Source organism: Varanus komodoensis, unplaced genomic scaffold (genome assembly GCF_004798865.1).
Source record: "Varanus komodoensis strain SLA01 unplaced genomic scaffold, ASM479886v1 scaffold1, whole genome shotgun sequence".
NCBI lineage: Eukaryota > Metazoa > Chordata > Lepidosauria > Squamata > Varanidae > Varanus > Varanus komodoensis.
In genome coordinates this window covers 127395292-127421349 of record NW_025335268.1, presented here as the reverse complement: position 1 = coordinate 127421349, position 26058 = coordinate 127395292, and the positions used below count along the sequence as shown (strand labels likewise).

Sequence of the window (26058 nt, the reverse complement as noted above, 5' to 3'; positions counted from 1 at the left end):
CTCACGCTTTGAAAATCCTGGCTTTAGAAAGTATCAACACAGATAAGGAACATTTAGCACAGGGAAAGGATATCATTCAGCATCTGTACAGTGAAGCTGTGAACAGAATATAGTTGAGGTGTCTTCTGCTTCCTTAGTACACTCATGAAAGCTCCTTTTCTGAAGAAATTTGACTTTTGCTCCAAATGAAGCAGATATTATTAAGGGGCATAAATTGAATTGGAGCTCTTTTAAGAAATTCAGCTCTCAGAATCTGGCTACTATAAAAGAAAGTGTTTTGGGGTGGCAGTGTTTCCATTTAATGTCCTCCTTTTAATATCATAATTTGGCATGTTAAGCAAATATTTTGGATGCTGGTGTATCTGAACACTCCTAGCTGAACTATAAGCCTTAATCTACTGTTACAGGAACACTGTTGTGTGTCAAGTGAGAAGACAGCAATTTCTCCGGGCTTTGTATAGACTACTGGCTAAAGTTGCTTGCTTGGGCACCAATGGTCATTTGTTGTGCTTTCCGTCAAGCTTTCAGGCCACATACCTACCTGCCAGAGCAGAGTGCTGAATTAAACAGTTTTCCAGTTTGAAATATGGCTTGCAAAGGAGACAAGACCGTGTTTTTGCAGCTGGTTGGCAAGTAGCCTTGGGCAGCTGCAAGGGCATATTGTTGCTTTGGGGAACTGATGTTGCTTTATAGTTTAGCACTGTCTTATGTGTCTGCTTGCAATCCCCCCTCCCAACTCTGGTTAGCTAATGTATTTGTAAATAAATGAAACACCAAAAGGCTGTTACTCCTCACAAGGGAATGACAGTGTAAAAGGCTGCTACAGAATTTGTATATGATTCACATAATATGCGGAAAGCAACACATTAATCAGTACAATTATTCAACCAGAGCTTTAATTGCAGGTTAAAATCTAGAAGCATCCCAATAATCAGTGGAGCAGATAGCAAGTAACACCTCTGGCTTTTGGGTTCCCAGCATGCAGACCACACAGAAGTACCAGCTCCAGCTCCAACCAAGCCCAATGAAAAAGAAACAAGCTAGTTTCTCTGCCTGATCTTTCCCTCATACAAGCTGGCAGTTAGTTCAGAAAAGGCAGCTATTTTATACTGTACTTAAGAAAATATCCTCCTATTCTTCAGGAATTCCAGGAACTTACCTTTTTTGACAATCTACAATATATAAATTTATTTCAGTGCATTCACATTAGTTTGGAACTGGTGGGCACTATGAATGCACATCCATTGATGTATTGTGGTGGGTAAACCAAGTTAACACAGCAAGGTTCGGAAGACTACCGAACAGCAAACGAAACACTCCAGGGATACAAGACAGTCTAAGAACTGGCTGCATATCCTTGAACATCACAGCATGAATATCCAACAATAGCTCTACCAGCATGTTGGGGGACATGTTTTTATAGTGAGGTATCCACTTTGAGAGAGATAACAATGCCAAATGTCTTAATGAACTCTATTCTGTGTTAGCTCCTCATTCCATTGGTCTCCAAAGCTTCCCTTTTTTTTTTTTTTTTTTGCTGAGGCTGGGGTGACTGGACACACAGGTCTCTGTACCTGTGCAGGTCTCTGTACCATTGTTTAATTGTCTGTTCTGTACCTAGTCTCTGTTATTTAGAAACTATTCTCTTTGTCAGAGTAAATGGCAGGAATGCATCATTGGCAGTTGGTGGTGGCACACAGATGCAGGAAGATATTCATGTGATTGGTTCAGGAATTCTGATGCCAGAATAGATGAAAGGCAGAGCTGCATTTATTAGAACAGAGGCACATTATATTCATGGCTTCTCTTGGGGGATCCACCACTATTATTAAGGAACTGATTCAGTTGAGGGAGCTGTCTGTAAACAGAGGCTTTTCTGCAATCTCAGAGAATAACTGTTTTCCAGGATAGTACCAGTGAATTTACTATGGAACACCTGGATAATGACTAGAGATGTAAGTGCAAGGGAAACATTGGGCAGTGAGATGCCAGGATGGCAAAAGGTGGGTAAAATCTCAGGTCTAATAGGAGGGCAGAGCTCACACAAAACTGATTGGCCCAGTAACCTTCAGCAACTGCATTTTCTTAAGGAATCTGTCATAAAAGGCAAATTCTGCTGCTAAGTTTGATCAATCCCTTTCCACTTTCAGGTTTCATCACTTTTGCTCCTGGATGCATCACCATGAAAGTACCATTTCTAAACCACACAATTTACTTTCACCATTTCAGCCTGATACCCAAAATCTAGAATTCTTTCAAGCTTCATTGCTTCTTCCTGATGGGAAATGCAGGCAGCATGAGCAAGAGACTGTTAAAAACAACAACTAGGGTTCCACTAACTTGTTAAACAGAGAGAGGCTGAAAAAACTGCCAAGCCCATTGCAAAGGGAGAGAGAGAGAGAGAGAGAGAGAGAGAGAGAGAGAGAGAGAGAGAGAACTCACTAGTTATTTATAACGCCAAGCAGTTTTAAGGTCTCTTCACTCTGGTTTGCAAGCTGACTGCTGCTTGGAGGTCACTCCAAAAAAATACCAGCAGAGCCCATGGCCTTCCAGCACACTATTTGATCAGGCGTCTGGGCGGGCACCAGCCTTGGCAAATTAAAACTTGCATACACATGCTCTTTAGTACACAGGATCACACAGACGGACAGTGAAGCTCTGGAATAAGGTGTCTCTCAGTCTAGGTGAGTTGATTTCTGAATCGCATATTTTGTAAAAGGATGTTTCAGCAATTCTTGGCATAAGGTTCCAAAGAGGTGGTTGCAGTAGCTTGACAAGGACTGACATGGCACTAACCTAGGATGTCAACATGTGAATAACACAGCAATGACATGCTGGGCGAGGATGAAAACCGCTGCTAGATACTGGGGAAGGGAACCATTTTGACCTCATTACTAATGAGTTTTCCTCCTTCCAAATTGAGAAATTCTGGGCTGTGGGAGGGAAAATGAGACATACCCCCAGTTCTGCCAGAACACATTCCTCTGCCTCTGTCCACTCAATGCCCAGGACACTATGTACCTGGCCATATTATTTGATACTATAACACCTGCGTCATATTAATGACAAAGAAGATGAGCATGTATCAAAACTTGGGGAGGGCACATGGGTGAAAATCAAAACATGGGGAGGGTTTAACAGGCTGATAACTGCTGGATTTTGACTATTGCATGGAGGTGAGTAATAGAACATCAACGCTGCAGTGCCCTACAGAAAAGTTCAGAATCTCAGTCCAGCTGAATGAAGAAATTAAACTGTATTTCTTGATTGAGCAAGCAGGATATTTGGACTTTAGAAGGACACCTAGAAAGTGCACAGTAGAAGGTAATGAATTTCTCCATAGATCTGGAACTATGAAGCATAGTTCATACTATAAAGAGAACTATGAAGCAAAAGAAACCTTCTAAGAAAAGCATGGTGGAATAGAGCTTTTTCTAGACTGGCCATAAGGAAAGGCATACAATGAAAGAGTTATGGAGAAGAGACCCTTCCATCATGTGAAGTTCTAATTAGAGTTGGATTTTTATTTCAAAATCCATAAGGGCAGCAAAATGTCACAAAAAGTATAAGCAAAATTAGAAGTCTTGTGTCACTTTAAAGACTAACACATTTATTCTAGGATTGATTGATTGATTGATTGATTGATTGATTGTTGATTGTGAATTATGGCTACTTGATAGCCTTAAGGTGCCACAAACTAAGGTGCAGTTTTTGCAGCAATAGATTAGCATGACTACCCAATGGAAATGTTATAAAATAATGTGCAAGCTTTTGAGTTCTCCAGAACTCAACAGTCCTAGCTGCAACCTGAAACCATCACAGCACTTGGTAGAGCCTCATTTGAATTCCTGTGACCTCCTTCCCTATTCCATCTTAAGAAATAATTGCGGACACCATGACTTCAACGTCAACCATATTTTTTTCCTCTCTCCTCTCCTTCCCACCCCTCTAGCTTTGATTGCCACCTAGGCTAATGAAGAGCTCTAAGAATTCAAAAACTTGCACCTATTTTGTGGCATTTTGGTTGCCCTGTAAAGATCTTGCCCAAAATACAGATTTTGGAATTTTTCTTATAATCAACAGAAGCTACCTTTTTCTTTTTGATGTGGACAGAAGTGGCAGACATCCATTTTCCAAGCAGAGGGAGGAATGTTTTTTCAGGCAAAATGACACCGACATGGTATGAAAAGTGGCATTTTCTCAAGAATTGCCTGCATGCCAAACTTTCCCAGTGCACAAAGTCTAAACAGTACATGCAGTTTCTTAACCACTAGAGGAGTTGCAGGAGCTCCTCTACATGCAGATAAAGGATAAAGGGATGGTCTTTCCATTCACCATTTCTGTGAGTGTGTGTGAGCAAATGCATAGCAGTTATTCAGAAGCTGAACTGGATTCAGATGTCATCTATCCAAGCATCACCTTTTGTGGATAGATTTGCTCAGCAGACAAAGACCTTTTGTAGAAAGGGCTCAGAAAATACCCAGATCTCCTGCCCAGTGAATGCTATTGTAACTGTGACTACTATTTGGAGAATGGGTTTGGATGCCTATTTGGATAGTGCCTGTGATATCGCAGTGACAAGTGACACAACAACTTTACATGCCATGCTGTGGCCCTTATAAAATGTCTCCTGTTGTTTTTCCTGTTGTAAACATGCTGGGTTGTATCCAACATTATTCTAACTTAAGTTCCATCCACCACAATAACTCTGCTCTAAGTAAAAGTCACAATGAATACTACCTTTTTCTGTTTTTTCTTTTCATTTCTAAAGATCAAATGTGGTCAGACACCCCAGCTCACCTCATTTAGCAGGGTCACCTGACTCTATGTAGCACTTTTCGGAGGCTGGAAAGGCTGCTAGGGGTGGGTAGAGCCAGGGAAGTCCATTCCTGCCAGCACAGCTGAGCCAGCATAAATCTGGATTCAACCTCTTGAAGGCATGCAAAAAACCCCCTCTCATTCTTTGTGATGTTCCAGGGAGGTGCCAGCACACGTGTCGAGGCGGAAGGAGGAAAATTCGTTACACCCAGTGGGGAATTTTCCATGTGTGGGTGCTTTGCTCACGTGGAAAATGTTCCAGCCTGTTAGTTTTTGCTGTTATTCTTTTGAACTTTTTTAGAAGTTCACAGTTGCCGCATATACTGCTCATCATGCATAAAGTGTCTTGGCTCAAGAACTCCAGAGATATCAAGTGGGACTTAAATAACGTGGGGCAGAAAACTGATTGCACTTAGCTGGATCCTGTCCCAGGACTTTCATGTGGAAAAGCCCTTCTGTCAAGCCACCGGGCTTCCATCTCTGACTTTCTAGCAAGCATGCTGTGGAGTAAGGCAGCAAGTTGGCCCATGTAAGGACCACAAAATTCAGAGGACTGTACCTTCTTCGTCTGCTATGCCAGTATTTCAAAGCAAAAAGAAAAAGGAAAAAAAGCTATGAATGCACTTCACTTTCAGACCACAGGATTGTGCATGAAAATAAGGAATATAATTGAAGAAAGGAAGCCACTCTGTAAGGTTCTATGGGCAGTTGTTGGCAAGTCCAGACTAGGGCTGTTTTCACAAACGAGATTTGTGCTTCAGTATGAATATAAAAAGAACATTGACTGGTATGCAGATTTTCATTACAAATACTTCTTTTACAGTGAACAGATGTTAGCATCACTAGCAAGAGAGAGACTCAAAGGAGTTTTAAGCTTCATGCACAAAATCCTCTAAGTTATATTGTGCTGAGCTTTGCTTCTACAAAGCTCTATAGCAGGGCTGGGCAATTTAAGAGTGCCTGGGGCAGCACCAGCTACCAAAATCATTGCTACCGCATCGCTGCAGAATGATGGTGGCAATATGGGTCCATTTTCCTTGAAAAAAAGCAAACAGTTGCATTAATTTGTTTTCATGCAACATCATACTCTCAGAATCCTTGAAAAAGCACAAGTATTATAAGATAATGTGCCCCTGACTATACCTTGTTTTAAAGGGAATATGCAGCATTTTGCTGTCATTGCTATTGCGCTACCAAAATGCAGTCGCAGTGACTTGAGAGGGGGGGCAAGAAACACTGTAGGCCGCAGGTAACCCAGAAGCCATGTGCTGTCTCACCCTGTCCTGCCTTATCTTTGTTCTTTCATCTGAGTCACCTAAACACAGTAACAAATGCACCGCTGAAACAGATTCCACATTGCAGCGTTCTGAAACAGCAGTTTCCCTGTTTCATCATCCCAAAACCTTCCTCTAGTGTTTGCTTCTCGGTGGTGGCACTCCAGTTATACAACTCTTGTCTTCCCTGGGACTGTTGTCTGATGCATACATTAGTGCTCCTTCAGTTCCAGCCAAATATCTTTTGATTTCCTCAAGATTTTGAGTTAAATAATTCTGAGTAAATACTCAGAAATAAATATGCTGCTTCTAGGATTGCGTGCCCTTCTAGTTTATCATGTTTCTGTGCTGTTAATTGCAATTGCTTTCATCTTTTTTGTAAACTGTCTTGGAAATATGACTGAAGGATGATGTAATAAGCAAGAATAACTTCCATCACCCTGGAGGAATGGGGAGAGCTGTGTCACCTTTCTCCAGCTTCTGATCGTCCCACCCCCACTCATTTTCAACATTCCAGAGAGGATTCAGCTCCAATCAAGAGGCATTAAAGCACAATTCCATGCCAGTTTAGACAGGAAAAAAGTCCTACAACTGAGTGGGAGATGCTGGGAGTGGGCGGGGGGGGGGTCTGTGCCTAGGATAGCACCTTTAGTCTATATACAGTCCTATTAGGCTCACTTTCTTGAGATCAAGTCCCATTGATCTCAAGTTTAAGTAGATCTCTACAGAATTGTCCTGCAACTGACTATGGAAGATCAGCCAGACAAAAACAGTCAATTGGACGTTGCCATTTGAACATTGCCAGCTCCCATAATAATATGCATTAACATGCATCTGATCAGAAAGAAAACTTGGCTTGTTATCTCAGCATAAACCACCTGGGCAGATTCAGTCCTGGCGAGGAAGAAGGCCTGCTATAACCATACACAGTTGCCATCACCATCACATTTATATCCCAATTTTGTTTCCTCTTCTAAGCAATTCTCCACTGCTTCTCTCCATGTTTCCCTTTCCATGGGGGAGGCTGGAGGCTGAAGTGACTGGCCAAGCGAGGACCAGAACCCAGATCTGCCCAGTCCCAGTCTACCATTTGGACCACTACGCCACACTGCTCCCTTTGATGTTGTTGCAAGCTTGGGATTGAAGGCTTCTCCTAATGAATCCCGTTCTTTCATACAGTGCAGTGCATGCTGTGCCCTCTCCCTAGTGTCCCTACTTCATTGGAAGCTGCCTTATTCCAGGCTATCAAGCCATGTAGCCCAGCACTGTCTTTTAGACTGTATTGGTTTTTAAATTATTATTCCCCAGCCCATCTGAAAGTGTAGGATGTCTCTTCTAAGGCTGTTACTAGCAGTAAGAGCTGCAAGCTAAAATATGTAGGTATTTGGGGCTGCCCCTCTGCCTTTGGCCTTCAGCCCACCCACCATAGCAATGCAGCCCCCAAGAGCTTTTCCAAAATGGAATATATGCTCTGGGTGCCAGAGTTTCAGCACCCCCGTCTAAATAGATTGGCAGCCACTCTCCAAGTTCCCAGAGCTTGTTACCTGAGACAGTTTTTAATGGGAAACTCCAGGGACTCAAACTGGGACCCTTCTCTGGGAACTGGGATCCAGTAGCTGTGCTACTGAGCTCAGGTTCCTCCTTCTCTCCTTGGGTACAGAAGGAGGTACAGAAGATTTGACCAGAGGCAAGAAAAAAGCTCATGTCTCCTCTCTTCATCCCACCTCCCCATTCACACATTATTCATAAAGCAACTTTGATCTGTGCAAATATGTTTGCTCTTTTCAAAAGTCTTTCTGTTAGTGCACGACAGGCTGTGAGCTGCTGGCTGCCTGCCTGCCTTCATCTCAACTGGCACTTCAAGCATTTCCTAATCAGACTGACTAATCAGTTCCTCAAGTCAGACAGAATCACTTCTGCTTCTGAACAATTTCTAGGGCATTCATAAAACATGCCTGCTCTAACTCTGGGTGTAAATATAGTGTACATGTAATACAATAACCTCAAGGATCATCTACTCCAAGCCATAGTAGTGAGTCCCCAGAGCAGCATCCCAACAGGTACCTATGCGGATAGAGGTGAGGTGAGTATTGACTAGGGGTTGGGCTTCCTCACTGGTATCACCCTGGCATTGCAATACCCTCAATGGGACTCTATGCCCAGCACAGGCCATGATGAGTTTTAGGTTCTAGATCAAGGCAGTTTTATTGCCCTGGCTGTTGAGCCTGGGGGAAGAGAAGATGAAAGGGAGTCATAAAAGCAGTCTTCAAATATCCAAAGGGCTCTCATGCAGAAGATGGAGCAAGGTTCTTCTCTGTTCTTCAGTGAACAGGACTACAGACAATGAGTAGACCTGGTAAAGCAGCAGTTTTGGCCTAAACACTGGGGAAGGCTGCTTGGCAGTGGAAAAGACTGCCTTGGGAGGTGAAGGCTCTCCATCACTGGACATATTAAAGCAAAGTCTCAACCATCTGATTGCAGAGCCTGGCCTAGATGGTCATCGGGTTCTCTTCCAATACCATGATTCTGAGAATTAGGGCACAATCCAGTCAAGATGCCCATAAGCCTCAGAACTCAGAGGATTATGGGCATCCATTGCAGAGTGGAAGGGGCAGTGGAAGTGATTGTCACTTCTTTGCTCCTCCTCCTTTTAATTTTTCTAAACAATCATCTTCAGCCATCTAGCTGGGGCAGTCCAGAAGGGAAGGGAAGGGAAGTCTCCTCGTCTTCCTACCCTCAAAATGCCACCTTTAGTTTTCCAGCCTCAGAGGGCAGCCAGTGAGGTTCTTCCCAGGCCCATGGGAGCAGGGGTTCAGAGGTCCCATTCCCAGCACCAAGGTGGGAGCATCATCTCCCACCTCAGAGCTGAGAGTCCGAAAAATCCTATGATCCTTCCACCCCAAGACAATGTCTAGGCTATGTTTCATAGGATTCTTCCCTTAATCCAGTTTGCTACTTCTAAATATTTTACATTACAAACACATTTATCTGAACTCAGTGGGTACTATTTCTACTGAGTGCACATGATAACACTGAAGTGCCAGTTTCTGTTTTAGCTCTGCTTGTTTTAACATTCTGCTGCTGTTTTCAATTTCATCATTAAAGTAGGTTTTTATATTTTAGTGTGCCTTGTTCATATCTGTAAACTGACGCAGGACAGTCCATTTTAATATACATCCAATAATTAATTAAATAAATAATGCATTTTGCAGTTGCTTTTAACATTGCAAATAACACATATTTGCTTACAAGAAAAGTAAATGCTTTTTCATGCTTAGAAAGCTCATCAAGGCCCAATCTCGCCTCATCCAAGCTGCTTTCGACCCTGCAATTTTTGGATGGAAGTTTTAGTAGCAAGACATTCTCCTGTTCAGTGAAGCAGGACTTCCAGGGCCTTGGCCTTACCTATTCCCCAGTGTAGCTGGCCCTTGGATAGCCCTTGGTTAGCCATCTACACAACTGCAGCTCCTGGATGCAATGCACAGGGAGAAGCTCAGCTCTTGTTGATCTCTGCTGGATTTTAAACACATTTAAAAGGAAACTGTGAACACTTGCAGGGGTAGAAGGTATTGAGGAAAAATAGAATAGTTGGGAGAAAAAAGGTTAAACCATCTCCTTCTCTTCCCAACCTTTCAGTGTAAGTTGCCCCCTCTAAAAAGTCCTTTGCAAGGGAGAAGAGGCCTTCAGAAACTGTTACAGACAGCTGTCTGCATTGGGTTAGTTTGCCTCTAAGGGCCTAGCTAGACATTTTGGCAGGAAACCTGTCTCTTTAAACCCAATCATACAAAGAAAAGGAAGTTCTGGATTCCATTTGTAAGGCAAGAGGTGTAAACCCAGCCACGGTTTACATCTGTACAGATACTATCCCCTCACCCTGATACTTTTCTCTTCAGTAAATATCTGAAATTCAGCTGAGAGAAGAATATCTGGAGAGGGTAAGGATTTTTTGACACAAAGAGGGACAGTTCAACAGCCTTATGTGATGTGGCAGATCTGGGTTTAACTGTCTTTTTACATCATCTAAGGATCTAAGCTACATTGCAATCATAAATTATGTTCCTGTTATGCTAGTGATTTATGCTGTGTCCTTTGACAAACCCTTCATCTATTATCTTGCTTATTTGGACTTCTGATACAGATCAGCCTCTCTTCCAACGATTTAGGGACAGTTTATACCAGGAGGGGGGAACCTGAAGGCCATGGCCAAGTCAAGCCCTCCTGGGCCCTACGCCAGCCCTCAAAATGTCCTGAGATGGTCGTGGACCTTTCCCCCAGTCTCACCTTTTTCTCCCAACTGCTGATTGTTTAGTTATTTCCCAACTTCATTCTACCCCAGCCCCAATTCTTAAGGGCTGAAATGCCTCTCCTAAGGTTTTGCTACTAGTGACAAGGGTTTTAAGCTAAAATATGCTGGTTGCTCTGGTTGTTCCATGCCGTCAAGTCATCCCCAATTGATGGTGGCCCCATTAATGAAAGTCTTCCAAAATGTCCTGTCCTCTAGCACTGCTCAGCTCTGTAAACTCAAGGCTCCTCATAGTTAGTCTTCCTCTTCTTCTTCAGCCTTTGAGTTTTCCTAGCATGATTGTCTTCTTCCGTAAGTCCTGCCTTCTCATGATGCTCCTAAAATACGACAGCTTGACTTTTGCCATTTTTTGCTTCCAAAGAAAGTTCTGGTTTGATTGGAACAATGTGAAATGAAACAAAACATGCTGGTATGTGTGGTGTGTGTTGTGTTCTGGCTCCATCCCTTTTGCATCTGGCCCTGCCCCTTTGCCTTTGACCCACCCCCACTCATACTATAAAAGGTACCCCAACCCTTGGTTTGTTCAATCAGTAGAATGACGTGATAAGACTTCCCTTGAACTGCCTCACCTCAGTCTCCATGTGGGACAGTGTGCTGTTTAATACTTCCTTGTGGGGCGAAAAAAGCCTCCTGGTCTGTATAAAACTAGCCTCTTGAGAAAAGGTTACACACTAGTCTTCTCTGAACACTCCACCTTTCTGTGAGGAGGAAGCACTGAGCAGCAGCATTCAGACATGCAGTCCAAGCCACTTCTGTCCTCAACCAGACATGATTCATGGAAAGCTTAACTTCTCGACTTAGTTGATGGCATAAACGAACAGTGCACAGAAAGCTGTGGGAATCCTGCTTAGTACATGCGTGAACCTGCTCCTCCTTAATGTAGTCATGAACCTCAGCCTCATGGATGCCAATCTTGCAGCCCAGGCCTTTGAACATTTTTGGACTTTCTTGGACAATCTTGGAGGGGTGGGATGGGGGAGCTATTACATTTCTGTACGTTTTAGATTACGTATTTTTTGTCTAATGCCCTGGTGATGAAAGTGGGTTTTTAAATAGTTCAGTTAATTAATATATAAAAGAACCCTTCCTTCCTTAGCTACAACTCCTGATGTTTGTTTTTCTCTCTTCCTCATTGCACCCTTTCTAGGTTGGTGCAATATTGGTGGCACAATGCACTGGGTTTCTGTTCTCATTGTGGCTGCCCTCTGCGGAGTGTCCTTGAGCCAGTACGATGATCAATATGATGACATCTTCTGGCTACAACAGTATTTACGCAGCCGGTCTTCATCTTACAGCTATTCGCCATATTATGAAGATGAGGTCCCGGCATATTCATCTTACTCTTATGCGCCAGCTGAATCCTCAGTTGGGGAGCCTGTTCCTGAAACCCCCGTTTCCAGGGATTGCCCCAATGAATGCGAATGCCCCCCCAACTTCTCTTCTGCCTTGTACTGTGACACTCGTAATCTCAGGTATCTTCCTTTTGTGCCTTCCCGGATGAAGTATGCCTACTTCCAGAACAACCATATTGTGTCCATCCAAGAGGGAGCCTTCGACAACGCTACCAGCCTGGAGTGGCTGGCATTGCACAACAACCAAATAACCAGTGAGAAAATGGGCAAGAGGGTCTTTGCCAAGCTCAAGAACCTAGAAAGGCTATACCTTGACCGTAACAACCTGACCAAGATACCTACCCCTTTGCCACGGTCACTGCGAGAACTCCACCTGTCTTATAATCAGATCTCCAAGGTCCCATCCAATGCTCTAGAAGGCTTAGAGAACCTCACAGCTCTCTATCTCAGCCACAACCAGATCTATGAAATGGGACCAAACCTCAAGGGATTAAAGTCTCTGATTCTGGCAGATCTGAGCTACAACCAACTCCGGAAAGTTCCCGATGGCCTTCCAAGTGCCTTGGAACAGCTTTATTTGGAGCATAATCATATATATACGATCCCTGATGATTACTTCAAGGTCTCTCCCAAGTTGCTGTATGTACGGATGTCTCATAACAGCCTGACAAATGAAGGACTTGCCACCAATGCTTTCAATACAAGCAGCCTCCTTGAACTGGATCTTTCTTACAACAGGCTTCAGAAGATACCACGGGTCAGCACAAGACTGGAGAATCTCTACCTCCAGGGAAACAAAATCAATGGTGAGTAACTTCATTCTGGGTGGGGAACTCTGATGTCAGAGCAAGAAACACTGTGGGTGGATGGGCCATGGCTCGGACAAGGCAAAGCAGGAGTGGGTCACCTGCAGCACTAGGGCCACCTGCGGCCCTCAGCCTAAGTGCAAAAGCCCCCTGCATGCACTCATTCAGGCCTCAGGGCAAGTGCAGTCCGTCTCTTCCCTGGCTGCTGGCCAAATGCCAAGGAAAAGAGAGAGAGGAAAGGGGATAGAAGAAAGAGGAAAGGGATGGCCTGCCCATTGTTGGATCTGGTCCTTCCAAGCCCAAAGGATTACCCATGGGGGATGCAGCTCTTGAGAGAAAAAAGCTTGCCTTGCCCTGCCAGGTGGGGAACTCCTTGTGCTAGCAGTCAAAAGATTCCCTGCAGCTATTCTGTGCTCCCCTCCTTGAGCAGATATTGTGTGGCAAGACAAAAAGAAGTCATGGGGCAGATGACAAGTGGAAGGCAATGACCTCTGAACCTCCCTGCAGTTGAGGTGGTGCAACTGCAAAATAAAGGCTGCGTGGAGAAGCTCCTTTAGAGTCTGTTAAACCAGCAGATGGACTGAAATCCTGGAGGAAAGAGCTTTCTTCCTCTTTCTGTCTTTGAATTACTATGTCAAGGTCTAGGCATTGCCATTTGCCACACCTACTCTTCTAAGCCCGGTCTGTGAGGAAGAGGAGGAAGAGGAGAAGGAGGGAGACGGGGGGTTGAACAGAGAGAGGAAATGGAGAAAGTAACACACACGAGGCTTCTCTGCATGAGGAACTGATTGTGCACTGATGTTCCGTCACTCATGGGTCTTTTCTGTGACATTGTCACATGATCTCTCCCCATGCTTTCCAGCCATTTTCACAGCTTTCTAAAACCAAGGAAAGCCTGGTATTTTCCCAGATGACTCCATGTCTCCTACAAAAGCCTAGCCCAGTGATGGTGAACTTTTTAAAGACTGAGTGCCCGAACTTCAATCAAAAACCCACTTATTTATCACAAAATGCCAACACTACAATAAAACCGGAAAACTGAAACTGAGTTTAGAAAAAACAACTCATATACATATATCCTTGGCAGTGTACTGACCGGCCATGTGAAAGCTCGGACGAGTCGCGGCTAATGAGTCGCGGCGCGTTATGTCATCGTCTGGCACCTCTACTCCTTTCTGAGCATGCGCATGGCACATATGTGCGCTGTTCTCCAATGCTCGGCTGCTGGAACAATGCTGGCACGGATTGCCTTGTGTGCCGACACAGAGGGCTCTGCATGCCCACTGTGGCACGTATGCCATAGGCTCGCCACCGCTGACCTAGCCTATTTTGGCAATTCCGCACTATATCTCAGCGCCACCTTGTGTTTTGTAGTGGAACATAGAAAGGCAGAGAGGAGAGCCCTGGTGTGGGGAAGAGCACCTGATCAGAAGGATGCAATAATTCCCCGTGAAGAAAATGGAAGATGCCTCAATAAAGCACTGAGTTAAATGCCTCATAAACAGAACGTACAGAGAGTGATCTGCCAGTTCCCTTGCTCCTAAAACATGTTTAAGCAGGCCTAGGGGTTTGGGTACTCATAATGCACTGGTAAGAGAAATGTATGTACCAGGAAAGAAACAGGTGAAAGGTGGAGGTGGGGGGAGAGCAACGTTCTCTGAGGAAAAGGAAGGAAAAAGCAAGATGGGGTTGCAGGAGAGACACAAAACCTGCAGGAAACAGGCAATGACTTGCTGACATTTTGTTGTGGCCAATGGGAAACTGGCTTTACCCCACCTCTGTCTCACACATGGCCTGCATTTGCCTTGGTGTTTTCCATCTAGATACATTTCATAATATACTCAGAACAGCGTAGGAAAGAACATCTGGTGCTTCCATTGCCAAGTGGTGAGTTTGTTTTAGTTGAGGCTTCTTGTGCCTTTTTGCCCTTTAGCAAATATATTATAGAATGACATGAAGCCAATCATCATGGATGCCACCAACATGCTCATGTTTCGAGCTGGATGAACATAGGAAAGCAAACAAAGCCATAGATGAAACACGGCAGATGTCTTCCCCTCTCCTGTGCATGAGTGCATTAAGTTACCAGAGGTATAATGGTGCAAGAGGAAGAAAGAAGGCCACTATTTGTGTATAATGCAGTTAAGACAGATAGCAAAAGAACAAGTGGTTTCTATATCTTAAAAAAGATGAATTTGTCATAAAGAGTCAAATTAATTTCCGTTTGGTGAGAATCACCTAACACAGCCTTTTCCAACCTGGATCTCTCCAGATCATTCTCCAGTCAAAACAGAATCACGGGGTTGGGAGGACCATTAGGCCATCAAGTCCAACCCCCCTGCTCAAGGCAGGAATCCAGCTGAAAGCAGCCCTGGCAGATGGTTCTCCAGTCTCTATTTGAATACCTTCAGCAATTGAGACTCCACCCACCTTGCCTCAAATAATAGAAATGTAATATAATAATAATAATAATAATAATAATAATAATAATAATAATAATAATAATGTGCACAGAACTCAGTATTAGGTAGCAATCTTGTTCCATCTTCCAGGGAATAAGCCACACTGAATGCATAATGGCTTATTTCTGAGAAAGTGTGCATACCACTGTGCTCTTGTTTGCCTTTCACTCTTCAGTCTACATTAAATTTGAATTTGAATAGCAAAATGTTATACCCTCCATAGAATGGGGCTCTTGTGGAAGTATTGGCCCCATAGAACGACAGACCTCAAATAAGTGGAAAACAATCATTTCTGTGGATAGAAATATTTGCTTCAATGTGTTCCACATCTGGAGTTTTTCTTACAGGTCCAACTTCAGGTCTAATACCGCACACTGAGAGCAGGCACCTGTCTGGGTCATTTTAATGAAGCAATTTAACTAATCTTTAGTCCAACATAATACAAAGCATGGCTAGTATTTTCCATATAAACACTTCCATATAAACGTACTTCCTCATCTGCTTGAGTCCTGGTGGATGCAAATGCTGAAAGGCAAATTACTGAATTTTACTTCCATAGCCAGACTAGATCACCAGCTATCAATGTTTCTGAAGCCACAGGCATAGCACTAATCGATTGGTTGTTTTAGTGCCCAGGTAGAGCACATCACATGCTGTCTGCTGAGCCCATGCACTCCCTTCGTGCCCCACCTGATATGCCATCAGCTGGGCAGGGGGAGACAGATTGCTATAAGCACAGGCACACCGGCAGCAACATTCATTTGGATCACTGGGCATGTGGCTTTAACCTTGCCAACCCCAGAGATCCAGTGCAGCCGAGATCACTGTCTCCTCCACAGAGCTAAGCAGTGCAGAAACAGCAGCTCTGGCTGTACTTTGATGATCAGAGAAAGCTCTAACACAATGCAGCAAGACTGTGGGGGGGGGGGTGACACACACATGTGTGTCTCTGTGTGTGAGTAGCGGGCTATGAGTATATCTTGGAGGGAGGGGAATGCTGGTCTTGCCCACACCCACCACCAGGTCCAGTTCCCCCACTGGCCCATAGCCTCCAACCAAGCATCAAATGAACCAAGCATCAACCAAGCATCTGTCCCCTTCAGGGGACGGACAGATGTTTACCCAGCCCAGTTGAGTGTTACAAGAATGGACTATAATGACTCTTGATTGTATGCACCCCTTTGTGCACAAAGGCAGAAAATTTGAAGCTTGCAATCTGTAACAGACTTCCATGCCCCATTTTATCCAAATATGGGAGACTGTGGTTTGTACAAGCAGTAGTAAGTTAACAAAGCACCTATTGAACTAAGAATGATCCATTCAAATCACAGATTCCATATTTGGAAAAAATAGGAAAGTGCAATTTATTAACAAACAAACAACTGGAAGTTTCAAAATTTCCTCCCCTGGAGTATGAAAGGGAAGGCAAGAATCTGAGGCACATGGTGAAACATTCTCAAACAATAAAACATGGTGTGTGGTTGCATCTGAATGTGGCCCCTTAACAGAATCCTCAGCAAGCATTCCAGTCCCCACTGCAGTTGCCGTTGCCTATTCTAGCAGATTTGCATCATATAGGCCATTCAGACTCGGTTAACTTGGGGTGATGGGAGAACCTACAAGAGAGATTTTTAATGGCATTGTAATACAACTCACCCCAACTGGCCCTCCTTGCCCTGTTTCTGCCATTGTATCCCACATGTCTTCAGATCGCTTGCACCATGATGTCATTATATGTCCCCTTGTTTCCTGAGGTACCCTTGCAGAAATATTCTGTGGGGAGAAGAAGTGGCTTTGGCGGACTAGTGAGCTGTGAGGGAATGTGCTATTGGGCTTCAACAAAGCAGTAGCCACTCTGAAAAGGAGCTTAGCCAGCCAGCCTTCAGTTGCTTGTCTGCCTCCTTCACACACAGCACCCCCAACACGGGCTGATCTGTCCCCCTGATGTGCCCAGTGAACTAAAGAATGAATCCAGTGCTGCTTCTCCCCTCCTCTCTAAGGAACAACTAACCACCTGGAGTTCAATGGTGCTTATTCTTCAGAAGGTCAGCCCAAGGGGGGATGCCCTTGCTTTCAGGAATTGGTTTTGGGTGGAGAGGAAAGGTGGTACAAACCTTGCTGGCTTCACCACAAGGGAGGGGGGAAATGGCAGCAAGCAACACCAGAGACTCCCCCCTCTTTCCCTCTGTCCAATTCTTCATTATTTTTTGTGGAGGAACACAAGGAGCTGTCTTTTTTCTTTTTTCTCTTCTCTTCTCTTCTCTTCTCTTCTCTTCTCTTCTCTTTTCTACTTTTTCCTTCACACTTGCACATAGCATATGGAAGGCAGTGGAACCCTATTGTGTTAAAGGTCCATTTTTCTGCATACACCTCCTTTCTGATTCTTCCTACTTCTCCCAAAATTCCATTTGTGTGTGACACAAGGTAACTTTTTCAGCACTGTTAAAACTGCTTTGTATTCATTAGAATGTGTCTTCAGCAGCAGTAAATGTGTTTTGCAGAAATACCTCTTCCAAAGTCCCAGATATATTATTATTGTTAATGATAATAAATCTTATATTCTGCATTGCTAGCCCCATAGGGTCATATATTTATACCATGGTCATATATTTATACCATGACACATTTGCTTCCACTAATAAAGGCTGCTTCATAAGTTCCTTTGCAGGTGGGTCTGAGAAGTACACAAGAAAACCTTTACTTGTATCTCCAGCATGGTGCCAGTTCTGAAATTGGCACCTTCACCCTCTCAAGTCATTTTGGCATTGATCCCCAGATCTATCTGGATTTCAAGCCACAAAAAAATGGGTTTATTTTGAAAGACCAAATGTCTGAAAGAAAATGCGTTCCCTGTTGGCTCTCACCTGTTGAGCTTCTCAAGGGTTAGATGTCCTGCAAGAGTTCCAAGCAGCAAGGCAGGCTCTCTGCAATGCTTTGATTAAATGTCAGCAATGCCATCCATTCTTGGCAGGGACAAGCATCCCTTCTCATTTGGAACAGCTCAACAAATATTGCCGTAGTCTCAACATTTTCCTTCCAATCTGTATCTGGCTCCATGCAACAGTGAGGCCCTTAACCATCTCTCCAGATTTCTCTTTATTTATTCACTCATACTTCAAGTAGCTCTGCAGCTGACCTTTAAAGTTTTTCTAATAAGTTTCTTAGAAGATGTTTGCTTTTTTCCCATAGTAAATGAGGAATGCTGCACAGCAACAAGACTTGGTAACTAAGCCTGCAATTCTAGGCAGGTTTAAACAGAAAAAAAGGCCTACAATTCCCAGAATGCTTCATGCTGGGAATTATACACCTTTTCTGTTTAAACTTGCATTAGATTTTGTCCTAAGTTCCTTTTCTATGTATACCTGATGGTCGGTTGACTGCTGGGCCTTTAAAGATAAGTTTGCCTTGATCTCTAAGGCAGAATTGCTCCTCTTCTGAGGCACATCTTAGAGGAAGAATCACCAGTCCTCCTTCCCTGGTTCCTTTTCACGTGAAGAACTGAAAGACATTTACAAAATTCAAAGCCTAATCACTTCTGTGTAGCAAAATGAGGCAATGGCTAAGAAACTAGCCTGGAATTTTGGAGGCTAAAGGAAATGATTATTTTTTTCCCAGAAGTTTGAAGGTGGTTTCAGAGAATACCGCAATGCATGTTGTGCACTCTTGTTCTGCTTTTCACTGTGGTTGGGCGGGTTTGCAGGCATTTGCATCGTTTCCAAAAACCCACTAAAACTCTTTGGCCAAAAGCCATAATGCAGCAAAAAGGGGTTTATGTGAAAGAGAGAATCGCCACTCAAACCTCTGGCCTGCTTTGAAAGCTGCTGCCCGTTGCTACTCTTAGCCCTTTTCAAATTCATTTACACAGCACGGTTACTGTGAACTTGTTGTGTAGGGCAGAAAATTAAGAGCTCACGACATCAGCTGATCTGTGCCCTCCTCACCTCATAGCAGTGTGTGCAGGGCCAGTGTCGAGACTGGATATGGCTGGCCGCTTGCCGAGGGCCAGCATCCCCACTAATAAGAGCCCTCCAGCCCTGCTCCTTCTCTTTACCATTGCAAGCTGCTTGCTCACTTGCATCTCACTCCAGCCCGGCAGTGGTGGTAGTGAGGTAAAGGAACAGCAGGTGACACCTGTCTGTCAAGCAAGCAGGAACAATGATGAAAAAGAGAAGAAGCAAGAGCAGGTGGTGACGATGGGGGTGAGAAGGTCCATTCACTGACCAGCACATTAAACCACAGTGGCTTCAAAGACACCATGGCCGAGTTCACATGTCACAAAAAGCCATGCTGATTTCTTATCCTTGTGGATTGTTGTGTCGTCCAGAGCCAGTCATGGTCTTTCTTCACGGTACGTTTAGTTTCCCGAATCCATGAGAAGAATCAATGGGCTATTCTAAGGCTTCCGCACCTCTTCTCTGATCATCTGGACCTGCAGTCTCCACTGTACCATTGTTGGCATAGAAGCATCATGCAGTCCCATGGGAAGAACAGCTGCAGAAGTGCCCACTCGGCCATCTATTCCCTACTATCCTTGGCACCTAGCCACATGTGTCCTCACGTGCTTTATTCCTGTTGGCTGAGCAATGTGCCTGCCTCCTTGTTTTCAACAGCAACAGAAATGTATTTCACTGCAGTCCCAGGGGGCAGTAAGAAAATATGCTAATTATTTTTGAAAAGTGGGAGGGGTAGGCACCAAGGTTATGCCAAGAAAGGTGTCTAGGAGTCCACTGGTGCCCATGGATACCATGCTGCCTTTCCCTACTGTAAGATATTGCTGGGAGAAGTAGAGTAAGGGCTCAGTCCAAAGGGGATGTCCACAAGCCATCAAGCACAGCATTATGAGCATCCTATGAAGGACAGGAAATGCACAAAGGTGACAGATGCTGTCTAGGGGTTGCAAGATCACTTTGTAAAGGGATTTTTTTCTAAATATTATAGAACTACGTGGAGGATAGAGCTATCTTTTGCGAAATGTATAGTCAGAAGTACAGTCATCATGCTCTGAAAGGCTGTAACTTTATCTTGAACCCCAAGGGGCTGATAGTTAGGCTTGAACTGGTCTACAACATCAGACTGGGTACTCCATGCACACCAGAGCACTGATCCAGCATGGCACTTCTGCTGCTGCATACCTCTGCTTACCTGGCCACTAATCTTGACTCTCTGCACTCTAACTTCCATAAAAATAGTTTCTGGCTACACCAACAACCATCCCTGCCCCATTTACCTACCTGCCCCTTCCCCAGGCAGTGTGTGAGCAATAGACACTTGCTACTCTGAACCTTTCTCACTGCTATACTGCCCTGGTGGCACATGGGTTCCGTTCCAGAATTTAAACGAGGAGCAGCTGTTTCAAGGGAATCTTTTAATTTGCTGCCAAGTTCTAGGTCTTGGTTGCCCTCTGGCTGCTTAAAAGGAACACTGCAACACTTCCAAGAGTTATACTTCCACCAATTTATCTCTTGGAAGACTGAATAGTTGCACTTAAGAATAGCAGAAGGAAAAACCAAGCCAGTTGTTTGAACTAGGATTCCGACTTCCTCCTCCTCTGCAAAACCTACCTCTTTATTCCTTGATAGCATGCATGTGTGTGTGAAAATCAAAAAAGATAAGTTCTTGCCCCAGGAAAGTTACAAATTATGTTTCAACAGCAGGAAGCATTAAAAGGAGGGGTAGAGGATGGAAGAGATGGTAAACAGGAAAGTAAAGTAAATTCAATTCAGCTACACATAACATTCAGTAAGACCACTTTCTAACTTTTGTTCTAACCTAATTTCTTGTGGTATCTCACCTGCAAGATCCTCCTAAAACACTTAACTGAGGAGTCAGCTGGAAGGCTGATTTGCATGCATGTGCAGTGCTTTATGCCCTGCTTCAGTCAACTATGGAAGGATATTGTGCTGGTGAATTTGAATTGGTGCATTGACACCCATGAGAAGATATGTTTCCTCTAAGGAAGAGGAGGCTGCTCTCAATCATTCTTAAAGATGGTAAGGAGTAGACCTCAGGTCTGGAAAAAAATGTGATGAAACATTTTCCTAAAGTTAGATCTTTTTGGGAGGGACCACAGTTCGTGGGCAGAGCACAAGCTTTGCCTACAGTAAGTCCCAGGATATTCCCAACATATCTAGGCAGGGCATTCATCAGTGTTAACAGCCTACCCATCCGTGTCAACAATCTGGAGTAGCTGAACCAATAGTCTGACTCAGCTTCCTATGTTTCACAGGAGTGGTGAGCCATTTAAATAATAGATTCTTAATCATCTCTGAAAATAGCCTGAACATAGAACCTACAAAAATGTCAACTCTGTAGCTCCTACCATGCTAGTTTCATGGGTATAGCTAGCAGATTAGCACTGCTGAAATTGCCATTCACTTTCTACATTCACCCTCTCTCTCGATGAACAGCAGATGGTGAGAATTCTTCCCTTGTGCCGTCATGTAACAGAGTCTTCCTTGAGAATAACCATACCACTGCTTGAGCTAGCAAATTTCTGAAACTGCACGGGGGATTGCATGCTAACAAAGGCTGCTTGCCTCTTTCTGTAGGAACCTAGTATATCTGTCCCGTTGTTGCTTAAAGGAAGAGTCTAAGTGATGTGGGGTTCCTTCTTTTTATTTCCTAGAATTCACCATCAGCAGCTTCTGCACCATTGTGGATATAATGAACTTCTCCAGGCTACAAGTCTTGAGGCTGGATGGGAATGAGATTCGTCGGAATAATGTGCCTTCTGACGCACCACTCTGCCTGCGATGGGCCAGCGTTATAGAGATTTAGCAATTGCTCCTTCCCTAACCCCACCCTCCACCCACCCTCAGAACAGGGCCATAACTTTCCTATGATCACAAGGGAGTGGAGGCCTCTTTCTCAATTTAACACTGCTTCATTTGACTTGGCTTCTGCAATTGTATAATATGAAAGGAGTTGATAACTTGATCCAACAGATGCTGCTCATATTAGCCAATCAGGTAACAAACACACACTTTGACCCACCTCTTTCCCCCCTTCTCTCTGTCCTCCTGCTTTCAGCAGCCAATCAGTTACCTGGTTTTTAATCACATCCTGCCAGGCAGTGTGTGTCTCTTTTGGGGAGGGTGGTGGACAAGGGTGTTTGTTTGCTTGCATTGTATTCATAGGTTTCTAAAAGTTTGGTGCCAGCTAGGATGCCTTTGGGATTTGCTATTTCCACGTAGAAGAGTCATGAAGACAAGGGAGACATGTGGTGGGGGTGGGCAAGATTGAATCCAAACAAAATTAAAACATATTAAACAGTTGGCCACACAGCAAAAAGCATTTAGAAACTGGGTGGGAAAATAGACAACGGAAGAGAGAAAATTCGACTGAGTTTCAAAGATGACTATATCTCTCCTGAGTCAGTCATTAGTGAGATAGCATCCTCGTGGAATTTTCTTTCTTTTTTAAAGTCATTTTTCCATATTGATCACAACATGCCAAGATTTAGCTACTGCATCTTATAGACATGCAATAATAAAATAAATAGAATAGAGCGGAATCGAGCAAGGAATCAAAAGCCCTGTACCCTTATAAGCATATGCAATAATGTATTGGCTTAATCCTTATGCTACATTATCACATTTCACCATGAAGTTGCCAAATCATAACAAACTCATCTCACTCATAACATGTTGACAATGTTCTCTCCAGAAAAACATAAATGCATCTTGGTATGTCCACAGCTCCAGTGAGAAGCATTGTCCTCCCTCTCACTGCACCATTCTAACAATTTTCTAACTGCTCAATAGTCATGCTTGATTGCCATCATTGCTTTTTATTTCATCCAGTTTTGTTCAGTCTGTAACTTTGCAGCAGAAAGATTAAAACTGCTTCCACTTGGGATTTTGAGGCTATTGCATTCAGACAGCTTTAAAACAGTAGTCATTGGATCAAAAGAGTTCCCAAATCAAATATAGCACTTACGGTGTCTCACAACTGGGAGGTCTATATGAATATAGACATGTCTATCCATCTCACATCTGTATGAAAAAGCCTCATTTTTTTTCAAGAGGATAATAGGGAATTTTAATGAATTTCCCATGACATTGGGATGTGCTTTGTGCTTCAAACAATTAGCTTCCCCCAGCCCAGACAAGAGCAGGTTTTTCTACCTTCTGCTATAGTGCAATTCAGTTTATTAATCAGTGCTTACAGAGTACCAATGCCATATTCCTTTCCATGCACTGCTTGGGTAGATAGAAATACTGCTGCTGTTATTGAAGCAACATTCCCAGCCAGTTATAAAATGCACTCAAGCCAAGTCAGCATTAAAATATCAGGTAAGAATTACCATTATTATTTGGCAAGGTAAATTGTTATTATTCAGCCAGCATAACATGAGAAACAGGGTTTTATAACTGCATAGCTCTACAAGTGACTATGTGAGCATAGTAGTCCAAGAAAAGTTGCACCCCCACATTCATTTTTACAGCAGAACCCTCTTCTAGTTTGCAGTGTGTTTACCTGCATTTGTTGTAACCATTTGCTTGGCAGTAGAATTATCTGGGCTAAGTTTCATGTGTGTTGTAGCACCAAGTTCTTCCTTAAGAAAGTACAGTGCTTTCATCCTCCAGCTCTCATCTCCCATCCATGAAATTCTTCTGTTTCTGTATAATTCATGGTGGGGGAGGGCATGGGGGTATAGAACAAGGAGTGAGAGAGAATTGTGAGGCTCCTGAGAAGCTCAAAATACCATCAAACCATCTGTATTCAAAGTGCATGCTGATAATATAAAAGGAATGTATAGAAGCATGAACTGTAGATGTCATTAGTGATCAATAAAACCCTTTTTATAATTGCATGGAACGTCTTGCAAACTACCAATTATACACAGGCTAGGCTTCAAGCATCTGCTGCTAATTAGGGATGGACAGGAAATGAAATCTACTCTAGATCTTTGCAGAGGGCATTTGGAGGATCAGATATCTGTATATTAAATTATTGTGTCCATTCTCTGCAAGCCAAGCGGGAACCCCTGCTCAGGAGGCCAGCATGAACACATCACAGAGGGTCACCTGAAAGAATCTCATCACACCACACTGCATTTTTCTGGGGAAGGAGGTTTGGTACTGCTTCTTTTGCCTTTGTTTTAAGGTTGAATTGCCAAACTGGGAATGAAAGAAACACATAGAAAGCACATATTTTTAAAAAGAGGCTGGTAATCATCCAGATCATTAAAATCTGGTTTTTAGAGAAGACATGAAAAAATGCTTTACATTAGGCTGTCCCTTATCAGTATTCACACTGTAAAGCTCCCAAGGTTCAGAGCTATTCTGCTATATGAATTGCCTGCAGGCAATTCTAGTGGGGTAAGGTTCAGATCTCTAAATTCCATCCAAAAGCCCTGATTGCTGGTTTCAACTTTGCCACTAACCTGCAGTGTAGCCTTATATAGCCAACTCTCCTCCTTGCCATTTTCTTCCTCAAATATTTCATCTGTTTCAACAAGGGATTTTGTGCTTTGTGATGTTTGCTTTTTAAACAGCAGCTTCAAGAGCTGATTGTGGGTGGGGAACTTGTTCGGGGTCTTTTGCAGCTGCTCTTTGAAGAGACACACTATTTGAAAATGCACTTACGGTGTGCTCCATCAGATGTCTACGTATATCAGTGGTAAGACCCATAGAGTTCAACTTACTCTCTGGCAAGTCTAGGTATAGGAACATGCAGTTTGACTTGTTAGTAGAAAAGCCAGAACAAGAGGCATTTGAGATCGAATGACACCAAAGCAGGGGTGTGGAAACTCTTTGACGCTGATGCCCACCTCGCTTCAGCTGGCATCCTCATTCCTTCATGGGTGGAAGCAGCGCCAAGGGAGGGGGGTGGGGCTGCAAATGCAGCACTCACCTTTGTTCAATGTGCAGCTAGAGTGGAAGGAAACTCCCACCCTGACTTGTGGAAAGTTCCCTTCTTCGGCTTCACAGTTGGGGGGCAGAGGAGGAGGGAGTAAATAATATCCACAAACCAGAGTGAGCTAGTGAGGAGGCCTAGAGCAGATTTTGCCAAGCGAGTGCCCTCCTCCAGATGAGTTGGACTTCAACTCCCATCATTTCCAGCTGGTGTGGGAGGAGTCCAGGTTGGTCTAGAGCAAGGGTCCTCAAACTTTTTAACCAGGGGGCCAGTTGAAAGGTGCCGGTGCTGGGTGTGGGCCGGAAAGGTGGTGCCGGCGGTGCACGCGGGCAGGCGCAGGGGCAGGGCGCGCAGCAGGGCAGGCACACGAGGCAGCGGCTGGCTTGCTTGGAGATCGTTTTCTCTGAGTGAGCAAACCGCTGTTTCCCCGCGCATGGGGCGAGGTGGGCGGCAGCGGGCACACACGTGGCAGGTCCAAGGGGCATGGTGGGCCAGATCCAGCTCCTGGGCCGTAGCTTGAGGACCCATGGCCTAGCGTCTGGCCCTTCTGTCTTGAGTGCAAGAGTCCACTCCAGCACAAAATGCATGCTTTTATGGCCGTTTTTCTTATGGCGTTGGAGCCACAGAGGTTACATTCAAGCTATATGAATGCTTTTGACTCAAGAAAAAAGTAGCATGCAGGCACTCTAGAGGAACATCTAAACAATAAACTGCACATTAAGCTGCCGTTGTATATACTGCAGTGGTCCCGAATGGCCAGCATAGTTTCTGGTTGCACACTCTGCTAAGTCACTTACCCTATTTTACCTTCTGGAACTGTTGCTCGCATGAGCTGTTACAATGATTACTCTTTAACTTTCATGCCCCTTTGCTGAGACCCAAACTACACTTTAGTTTTATGCTAGGTATTTCCCTTACTCAAAAGTAACTGTTGGGGACCCAAGGTGGATCAGGATCTTAGCATTGCTAATAGGAATGTCTTTAAATCTGAATCCACTATCCTGTGGTGTCAATTTGGGTTAGGCTGGGACTACACCTACAATCTGCATAATAGGAAAAAAGGTCCAGTTGAAGCAAATAGAAGCTTTTCCCTATACAAAATATAGGTTTGGGGACTCGGTGGAGACGAGGTTCAAGAGCAGCCTTTGACACAACCCTGTCCAATAGCCTTGTTGGTGTGAG

The 26058-nt window shown here is 44.0% G+C and overlaps 1 protein-coding gene across 1 annotated transcript; it reads left to right on the top strand.

The window, feature by feature from the left end:
* The first annotated feature begins 2560 nt into the window (after positions 1-2560).
* On the top strand, positions 2561-24189 carry FMOD (fibromodulin). Its single transcript, XM_044451338.1, has 3 exons — positions 2561-2684; positions 11543-12553; positions 21641-24189. The coding sequence occupies exons 2-3, from the start codon at positions 11566-11568 to the stop codon at positions 21790-21792; spliced, it is 1140 nt and encodes a 379-aa protein (XP_044307273.1). The 5' UTR covers positions 2561-2684; positions 11543-11565; the 3' UTR covers positions 21793-24189.
* The last annotated feature ends 1869 nt before the right edge of the window (positions 24190-26058 follow it).